Source organism: Dendrobium catenatum, unplaced genomic scaffold (assembly GCF_001605985.2).
Source record: "Dendrobium catenatum unplaced genomic scaffold, ASM160598v2 fragScaff_scaffold_266, whole genome shotgun sequence".
In the NCBI taxonomy this organism is placed as follows: domain Eukaryota; kingdom Viridiplantae; phylum Streptophyta; class Magnoliopsida; order Asparagales; family Orchidaceae; genus Dendrobium; species Dendrobium catenatum.
Window position 1 is genome coordinate 521007 of NW_021318728.1, and position 10609 is coordinate 531615.

Consider the following 10609-nt stretch of genomic DNA (forward strand, 5'->3'; position numbering starts at 1 on the left):
TCTCGACCACAGTAATGCATGTACAAGGTTTGTTCCAACAAAAGAGGTAGGGCGGTGCTCTAGATGACGGTCACCAGGGGTAGGGGTCTTGAAAGTGTAACACCCAAAGGTTTGATGAACACAGGGTGACCTAAGCTTAAAACCAGTTGGTTGGTCGCTGGTAGATGGTCGGTATTTTAGATTAAGTTATCGCCTCATGTCTTTCCAATTAGAATTATGGTACTCACCACGAGACTCTTTATGATCTTCCAATCTCATCCAAAATTGAAGAGCCTGGCCTTTTAAGTGAGACTTAGCGATGTTAACCTGGTGGTACTCAAGGATATGACGTGATTCAAAATAATACTCTAACTGTCTAACTCATTCCCTAAAGTAGTAAGGGTCGATGAACCATCAAAGGTGGTAGACGGTAATGTGATTCTAAGTGATGTTGTTGTGGCTTAGGCTCAAGTCTAGGTTGATAAGCAGTGTTGGGAATCTTCCGATTATAATGATTGATCTAATGGGGCACGTACCTAGAATGGGGAGAGTCAACATGTTCCTCCTTCGTGGTTTTAGTTAGAGAGCCCACAAGACTAACTAGGTCATCTAACTTCTTTTGAAGTTATGTCGGGTCCATTGGAAAGTGCTAAGTGATGCTTAATGAAGACTGTGTGTAAGGGACATCATTTAGACACTAAGTTAGGCTCACTTAGACTCACTAAAGAGTGCAAAAAATGTTTAGATATCAAGCTAAGCTAGTGGTTTAAGTAACCTAGTCACTTAGGAAGGTTGCTAAGGCTGGACAGCACTAAGACACTAAATGAAATGCTCCTAATCCAACTAAATTGTGAAGATTTTGTTTGGACAGCAAACCACAACAGTTGGTGAAGATGCCTAGGTGTTTAGGATGGGTTTTGGGAAGTAGACAGCACCTAAACACTAGGTTAGGGTCACCAAAAGTCCTCTAAATGCTGCATAAATTTTCCAGACAGCAAGCCATAATGATTGTTTAAGTAACCTAGACAACTAGGGATGTTATTGTGACAAGGACAACACTTAAACAACGAAATAGACTTACTTAACGTGATGTAAACGGTGCAGGAATTTAATGGGCAGCAAGGAAAAACAAGGAAATACATTAACTAGGCAATGGTATGCAAGCAAACGAGTTTTGGAAAGGTTAACTAGACTCCTAGGAACTTCTAGCACATGCAATACATGCTTAACCATGCTCTGATACCAAATATGATGTAAAATGATGCAAGAATTGCTTGTAGGAAATTAATAACTTATGAACTTTGCGTAGCTAATTAAAAACGAATGCGTTCCAAGATAGATCGTAAGAAAATCTCCACGGAAGAACCAAGTAATGTCAATTGATTACAATTAAAAGCAACATGAGACTAACAAAATCATTTCAACAAATAAATAATAAAGCAAATGGCTCTTAACAAAAATCCACGGTTAAAGATCTAGATCATTCACCTTGGAGTCCCTCACATGCACTCTTGATGTCGCTCGGCTTAGCGAAAGAGGATTGCACACAAACTTAAGGATGCCACTAATAAACAAGTGATGCCGAGGGGACTAGTCATCAGGGAAGGAGTCGGAGTTGGGGAAGTGGGTGGTCGTCCGATGAGAACCCATGGTACTCTGGGTTGTTGGAGTTTGATCGTCTCCGCGAGGCAGTAGAGGATTCGTTTGACGTATCTTTCCACCATTCCGTCGTATTCCCAATCGGGTTCGTAGAAAGGAGAGAGGAGGATATCGATCTCTCCTTGGGCGTTGTAAGCAAAGCTGTGATCAATCTCCAGATCGGCCATGCATGATCTTAGAAGGATCCTTGATCACTTGGGGAAGTTGGCCAAGGAGAAAAGGAGGGAGGAGGGATTCAGGTGGGAGGAAAGGGAGAAGGGGTGGCTTTTGCTAGGTGGGGGTTTTGGTGTGAGGATTAGTAATCTGAAATTAGATTTCAAGTTAAGTGGATTTGGAGGGAAATTAATTTGAAATTCAAATTAATCCCATAAGGGGGGAGGGGCGGACGGTTATGAGGGAATTAGGGTATTTAATTGGGGGTAATTAATGAGATATGAGAGAGGGAGAGGGGGATGAGTGGACGACCAAATAGGGAGGGGAGAAAGGGATTTTGTTTTAATGATGTGGGCCCCAAGGATTAATTAGTGGATTTAGATCAAATCTGAAATAATTTTCAGATTTTATTCAATAGGCAAGTTTCCTAAATTAAGTCCAAGCCTTTGGAAAGTATTTGAATTTCAAAATTTGATTGAAATCCAAATAGGAAACTTTCCTAAATGTCTTGAGCTCATTTTAGGAAGGTAGTAACTCCCCTTTTGAATTTGAAATTCAAAATAGAGCCAAAGGGGGGCCGGCAGGTTTAGAGCTTAGGGAAGAGGGGCAGCGGGATGGGTGGTGGCCGACGGTTGGGAAAGGAGGCCGGCGGCTAGGGAGGCCCTAGGTGCCGACGGGATGGGCTTTGGGGAGGGGATCAGGTATGGGGAAATTAAGGGGAATATTGGCAGTAGTGAGGAGAAAGAGGTGTAGGAAAATTAGATAAGTCAAAAGACTAACCGAGAGCTCAGAATCAACCGGCGGCTGTCGGGTATTACAAATCACCCTCCTCGAGTTTCTCCTCTCATGAACTCACTTAGAGATCAAAACGAAGAACATAAAATTTCATTTAACAATTCATCATCTAGTACAATGCATGGGGCCTCCTTTAAATAGGCCAGATGAAACAAAGCTAGAAAGACAGAAATGCCTCAGGGCTATAATAGCGACTCAATACCCACAGGGGTAAACTAGGAAAAGAAAAATGCGAGAATAAATAAAATACAAAATAAATCAGAAATAAAGGCATCATGGATCATAGCCGTCGACCTGCGTCTGCCGAACGAGGTAACCACGTGTCAAATAATCTGATGTCCTCATCTTACTAAATCCTGCAAATCGGATTTAGCAGTCCTAGGCGACAAAAAATCACATTAAATGGTTTGGATCATAGCCGTCGACCTGCGTCATCCCGACGATGGTACACGTGTCAAATCTGATGTCCTCATCTTTACTAAATCCTGCAATATGGATTTAGTAATCCTAGGCTCATAAATCCTGAATTGTGTTTGGATAACAACTTTTAAATCTTGTAAATCCAAAAAAGTATTTGCCACAAGATTATAGGATTAAACAGATTTGAGATTTAAAATTGAGGAGTAATATGAAGCCACTTAATTCGCTTCCGCATCAAATTATAAATTTATTTGTTCTTTATTCACATATTATATAATAATTATTCTATTTAAATTATATTTAATCCTATACTAATTATTTTGAAATAACTAATTATTTAACTAATTAATCCTACTATTATTTAATACTATTTTATTAGTTTTAATTATAAATTATATATATTAATTATCTCATTTAATTACTTAAGAATCTAATTGTTCATTAATTATTTATTATTTATATTATTATATTATTATATATTATTAATGTATATTTTAAATATATTAATTAAAGATTATATTAATTTTAATTACTAATATTAATTACTAATATTTTAAATTAAAGTTAAATTAGATAAATATTTATACACATAACTATTATATTATTAATTATTCTAATTACTACTTATTATTAATATTTTAAATTATATTAATTAAGTTAACCAGTAATGGCTGAGGCGTCTAGGGTTTGCTTTTAATCTTCTCTTGTTCGTCCTTGTTGTTCGGCTTCGTTGCTTCGCAGGTTTAGAGATTGCACAAGTCGCTTCATCGGCTCCTTAGTTGTTGTTCTACTTCGCTCTTTCGACGACTTTCCCTTCATGTTGAATCTGACGTAACAACATTTTGATCTGAAGGAACGACGGGAGCTCACTCGCTCGCTGTGAAGGTAACTTTCTCCCTTTCGCGCGCTTCTTCGGCCAATTCCGTAAATCCGCTTTTCCTCACCAATTGTAAGTTGTGTTAAATCCGAATTGAAAAGGGATTAGGATTTACGAGGATTTACGGCGTAAATCCGTAAATCATGGATTTACCGATTTGCCGGATTTGCAGTGCCCCGATTTGCGTTTGGTTGGATTTACTGTAAATCCTACTTAAAACGACAAGTAAATCCGATACCAAACACCCCCTAAATTTAAGATATAAATTTTAAATTTAACAGCATGTGCACAGTAGCAGTAAACATATTTAAAACGAAATCATGAATAACAAAGTCTGAACCTGTTCCAGCAGCTGCTCATCCAAATTCAGAGCAGTGAAAGAATCGAGCACGGGAACAATGACGTTTGAATCTTCCAGGAGCATCTTCTCAAGAACGCTGACGACCGTGGAATGGCATTTGTCGCCAATAATCTCCGGAAGCGAACCGATTAGATCCTTCTTAAGCCCGGGAGGGGAAATAGAAAGTACCTCCATAAGCTTTTCGGCAAAAGAACCGGAATCCACAAGGAAATCGAGCGATCGTAGTTGGTTCATGATTAACCTCGCAATGTCATCCTTCAACGAACGACCTACACATGCTGCATCGGCATTGAAATGCTCGGGCAATTTCTCGAGCAGCAGATTCAGTATCTGCGACTGGATCGGAGCCACCAGTAAAAGCACCCGAGCGATGCTCTCCCTACAAGAAGAGCCTCTATCATGGCTCACGGGTATCTAAACCCTATACGCAAAATAACCAAAAAAAAAGCTAAAAAACAATGAAACCCAAAGATCGGGGAGTATATAATCTTGGGCAGCGAAGGTATTGGAACCTGCGGAAGTTTTGAGGGATTTGGATGTAGGAGGAGAAGCCAGAGAAGAAGCGAGAGACAATAGAGCGGTCTTCGGCTTAGGAGAGGCGGCCGATATGGCGACGGAATTTGCGAGCATCGGCGGTGAGCGACGAAGGGTGTCGCCTGATACATGGACGTTGCAGCCAGCCTCGGCTAAGAGGAAAACCATCACGCCGGAGGAGACGCCCTTTCCTTACGCGTTCGCGACTTTGCTGCCAACTGAACCACACAGATTTGACCATATTAAATACTTGAGTTGTTATGCGTTTGCGGAGCTTTATATGATATTCTAATAATTTTAACATAAAAATAGGCGGAGGGAGTTAGAACCCCTTATGAAGTTTCATTTTATTTGTTACAGACTTCTTCCATTTATAGTCTTTAATCCACCTTTAATCGGACCATGCAATGCTAGCTGCAGAGAGAGAGAAATACTAATGGGTAAAATATTGAAAGAGAGAGGAAAGAATAACTTTTCATTGCGGACAAAATGATGAAAAGAGATTTTGATGCTTAATTATTATTTAAAATATTTAGCTATTTAAATATAATTTTATTAAAACTTTTATCAGTAATTAACTATTCATTATCCAATAATAATAATTTAATATTAAATTATCATCCAATTATTTAATTATTTTTGTACTGCTAATGATCTAATGAATTACTGTGAAGGGTTTAGCTTTTCCTAGCTCTTTTTGCGCAACGGAAATGCTGCGGTCGCTTACTCATGACAGTGCACCAAACCAAATCAATATTGTGTATATTCAGCTCTTTTCTCTGTTTCCATACTAAAGCTGAAATTGAAAGCTTAAAGGGGCTTAAAGCTGATTGTTTTAGTGGTTTAATAGAGCAACAAGTTCGCCAACGAGAAAATCTGCTCTAATTTTTGCAATTCTTCCTTTTAAAGTTATTTATTAATCCAGAGAAGCCACCAATATTTTTTTCTAGACACATGAAAAGCATCAATGCTCCTCTCTTGGGACTCACGAGTTATAACCTTGAGCACAACTTTCGTTAGGCCCCCCTGAACAAAATTTCTGGCTCCGCAACTATCAGACATAGTAGCAAATTCTGAAGCTCCGCATATAACCTTATTTATTGTTTTTTAATGAATTGTAGCTTACCTCATGTTAAATATATTGCCTAAAATATATAATGAAGCATAAATTAATAACATAATAATCAACAAACAAATAATATTTGAATACAAGACCATTAAACCGTATAAAAATATTCAAACATATTAGAAACCTTATTTAAAGCTCTTAATATGATCACTCAATTATATTGGTCGCTATAATCACCAAATAACAAATATTAAAACCTTATTTATTTATTAACCTCATAAAAGTCATATTAAAATTGTCTAGAATCATGGTTAAATTGATTTAATTTAAATTACATATTTTGATATTTTGTTCAGAAGCAACATTAAGCTCTAATATCAAATTTCATATAAGATATTTTAAGATATAATATTTTTAACTCAAATCTGTTGTGGAAAGCACAAAATAATGCAAAAAAAAAAAAAAAAAAAACAAATAAAATTCATAGATCACAATTTATTAATTGTTATAAGTTATTTGGTAAATTCGATGAAAGCAGAACAACAACAACAACAACAACATCAAGTCTTTATCCCACTATGTGGGGTCGGCTACATGAATCCTTTTTCTCCATTGTGTCATATTAAAGGTCAAATTCTCGTTTAAATCTAATAAAGAAAGGTCACTCCTAATATTTTCTAACCAAGTCTTTTTAGGTCTGCCTCTACCTCTCTTAACATAAGTCAAATCTAATATCTCTACTCTCATAACCGGGTAATTTTCTGATGAAAGCAGAAAATACAAAAAAAAAAATCACTTTGATAAAACTCAATGATTTTCTACTGAAAATAATGAATAAGTTATTAGAATACTGACATATGTATTACTGAGTTATTTACATTTCTACCTATTTTACTGTCTTTAAATATGGCTGTACTCTGTAACTTAAACACATGAATACATTTTCCATTCTCTCGGTTTTCCTAGTTTCCTCTGTCTCCCTGCTCGCCTTCTTCTTTCCTCATAAGTGAATTGCTCATCCAACTATAACTTAATTCATAACTTAAATATTTTAAATTTTTTTACCCTTATAATAAAAAAAAAATCCTTTAAATTTCTGTACAATTAGAAAACTCATAGAAGATTTGAACACTAAAGAAAGGAAAATATTAGCCTTTTTTTCTTCCCCCATTTTTTTGCAGTTATTCCTGAGTGAAGGATGCTGCACCTTTATTTACAGAACTTTCAACAATATAAAGAAATGTCTATCCCTTTATTTACAGAACTTTCAACAATATAAAGAAATGCCTATTTATGATAAGTGCAAGTTACATTTCAGCAAATAGTTACCTTTCTTAGATCTCACAGTCTCCAAACCGTTTCAAGGCTATCTTCAGTTGATAGCCCAATCTATGCTCAGAGAAAAACTCAATCCAATCTGAAGACCAAGAGTTTATATGTATGAAAGCAAGATTGAGTAGACAAAGGCTTCGTTTGGGACGACTTTCTTACAGTTTTTTTAAGCAACTTTTTAGAACAAAAATTTTAATTTTTATATTAAACAGCTGCTTCAATAAGCAATAAAAAAACCGTCCCAAACGAGTCCCAAACGAGACCAAAGACACTATTTCCTTATAAAACTGAAAAACGAAGGTGCATAATGATGTTGTGAAAATATCTACAGATGCGATGATTGGTTTTCCAATGAAAAGATTGCATCTATCGTACTTATGAATGAAAAAAACAAAACAAAGCAAAGGGGGCAATAGAAGAAATAATTGTAGGGTTGCCCTGCAAAAACTTAGTTAAACTTGTTCAGCTTGAGTTAAAATGGACTCTATATAAAAAGTAAAGAGAGAAATTTACCTGCCAATGGTATTATTAACATCAAACCCAAAACCCTTATCTGACTTCCCAGCTTTATGCATTCCATGCCTCTTCTTTGGATTGGCGGGGATGGAGCGCTTGAGGAGAACCATATCGAGTTTGGGAGTTCGACCGACCAGAAAAGAACCGTCCAGCGGAATCGCAAAGCGGAAATCATATTCTTGACTGTAATAGAATTAATGATCAATTTCATAATTCAATCATACACAAAACTTCAAATATACCTTCAAGGGTAGAACCAACTTTAATTTTGAGGGGGACAAATACAATACATACATATATATATATACTAGTTTTATTGCCCGTGCACAAAGTGCACGTTGCTAGAATTTAATAAATATATATTATAAGAAGATAAAATTTATGTATGAAAAAAATTAATAAAATTTGTGGTTGCCTAATTAATAGTGATATTAAATTCATGCGAATAAAATTTTAAAAATAAAAATTTATGTTATTAAATTTTTAATTATATTTTTATTAAAAAATAAAGTTATTTATTTTATCCCTTTAAACAATTCTAATTGTTAATTATACTGATGAAAATTTATATGTTTTTTTTTAAATTATCATATAGAAAATATATTAATATAATTTTATAATTCAATACTAAAATACATCCCGTGCCTTATCTAACTCTCTTGCTTGTTTGTTTTAGATTTTTTTGTTATCATCATTTTGACAAACTTAATAAACGCATGTGCAGTTTCCATGGAAGAGCAAATTTCAAATATTTTTTTTTGCTTATGGCGCTAGCGATGAGTAGGTAAAATACCAGGGCATGAAAATGTTGGCAGTAGCAAACATTTAATTAACAGGGAAACATAAATGAATATAAAACTTTAATAATTTAATTAGATTCCGAAGTGAAATGAGAAATAATAATATAAAATTAAAATATTCAAATAGAACGAATTGGAATACACCAAAATGGAGTAGGTGAAAAAACTGTCACAGGAGAAAACATCGAGAACAAATGAGGAAAATTTTCAGGCCTTTTCATACCTAGGGTTATGGAAGGGCTCGACCTTGTTGGTGTAACGATAAATCGAAGCATCAGACATGACTCCAACGATTCCAAAACAATGAAGCAATGACACCGTCGCCAACCCCGGCAAGTTCTCTGTCACTTCTCTCTCCCGCGCGCGTTCATCTGAGAAGTAAAAAAAATATTAGGAGAGAAAGGCGCCGGAATGACAAAGACGGGAGTTTATTAATAAGATGCAGATGCTTAGTCATCTTTCGTGGGAAGAAACGAAGAGGCAAGAATGAGGAAAAGAGGAGTCCGATGCCTCATATTTTGCGCGATGAAACGAACAGTCGGAAGGGAACACCGCCGACTTTTAAGCAAGAAGAAGAATGGGGAAGAGGAGGAGCCCCGATGCTTCACCTTTGGCGCGAAAAAACAAAGAGCCAAGAATGAGAAGAAGAATAGGAGAAGAGGAGGAGCCCGACGACTCATATGTCGCACGAAAATGAGGACCGGAGGTTAAGCGGTCATTTAATTTTGTAATTAATAAAATATAATTGATATTAACAAAATAATTATAATTATAATAATTAAAATGAAAGGTTGAGATTTGATTTGAATAATTAAAATTAATTAAAATGGATGGCTAGGATTTGTCGGAGGAAGGAAACTCAAGCCCCTTTTATAATAGTAGTATAGATATATATAAATTGTCATGAAAAGCATGAAATAAAATATTATAGCTAAAGTCTAAATGTGAAGAAATATATAGATATTTTAGAGCAAGTTATGACAAAAAAAATTTTTAGGGGGGCAAAAGTAATTTTTTAGATGGGGCAAAAAAATGTTTTGCTCTCCTACGAAAAATAAAAAAATTATGGGGGGCAATTGCCCCCCCTAAGGCACATGTGGTTCCGCCACTGTATACCTCTAAAAAATCACATGAACAACACTTTCAACCAACTCTTATATCTTTATGCACCTGAATATAATTTTTTTTTTCATCCAAAATCTTTCAATATAAATTTAGTTTAAATTATTTAAGAACTTTAAAATAAATAATGAGTATAATAATAATTGTGAAAAATAAATGTCAATAGTAATCAATGTAAACAAAAACTAATAAAATGATGCTTTTGTGCCATAACAAACAAAAGATAGAAGAAGCTCAATTTGTTCTTATAGAATTCTATAAATATTCAGCAAGTAATCCAACAAATTCATCAATCCTTTGTACTTCAACAAAAAATTAAGTAAAAACTTAATAGGAATGAACATAATTTAAAACATACCAACAAGAGAATAAATGCTTTTATAAAACTTCAGCCAATGAAAAATGAATTTCATTCCAAAATGTACATTTATGAGAAACTAAATCACATCTCTATTTTATTGATCTATATATTTCAAAAACCATTTAACAAACAACAACAACATCAAGCCTTTGTCCCACTACGAGGGGTCGGCTACTTGAATCCTTTTTCGCTATTGTGTCCGATTAAAAGTCAAATTCTCATTTAAATCTAATAAATAAATATCATTTTTAATATTTTATAACCAAGTCTTTTTAGGTATACCTCTTCCTTTTTTAACATAAGTCAAATCTAATACCTCAACTTTCCTAATCGGGTCATCGGAAGGCCTTTGTCTAATATGACCAAACCATCTAAGGCGACTCTCTATAATATTATCTTCCACTGGAGCTACTCCAAACTTTTCATGTATATGCTCATTTCATATATTATCTCTAAGGGTCAAGCCACTCATCCACCTAAGCATCCTCTTCTCTGCAAAACTTAACTTAGTATTATGCTTCTCTTTTAAAGACCAACATTCGGTACAATTAAGCATTGCAGGTCTCGCTGCCTTCTTATAGAATTTTTTCTTAAGTTTGAGGGGGACTTTTCTATCGCACAATAAGCCCGA

At 35.1% G+C, this 10609-nt stretch overlaps 1 protein-coding gene across 1 annotated transcript; it reads right to left on the reverse strand.

Moving 5' to 3' along the window:
* Positions 1-3011: 3011 nt before the first annotated feature.
* Positions 3012-5043, reverse strand: LOC114579296 (Fanconi anemia group D2 protein homolog). The gene is made up of 3 exons (XM_028693400.1): positions 4757-5043; positions 4224-4665; positions 3012-3071 (listed from the first exon to the last, which is right to left on the reverse strand). Exons 2-3 carry the CDS (start codon positions 4476-4478, stop codon positions 3018-3020), a joined length of 309 nt encoding a protein of 102 aa, XP_028549233.1. The 5' UTR covers positions 4479-4665; positions 4757-5043; the 3' UTR covers positions 3012-3017.
* Between the last annotated feature and the right edge of the window lie 5566 nt (positions 5044-10609).

What these genes read in the sequence shown, in the direction of transcription:
- LOC114579296 (XM_028693400.1), bottom strand. Translation starts at nt 4,478, where the DNA reads ATGAACCAACTACGATCGCTCGATTTCCTTGTGGATTCCGGTTCTTTT. An exon ending in ATGAGCAGCTGCTGGAACAG is followed by an intron (nt 3,072 to 4,223) that starts GTTCAGACTTTG and finishes TCCATATTGCAG; the next exon opens with GATTTAGTAAAGATGAGGAC.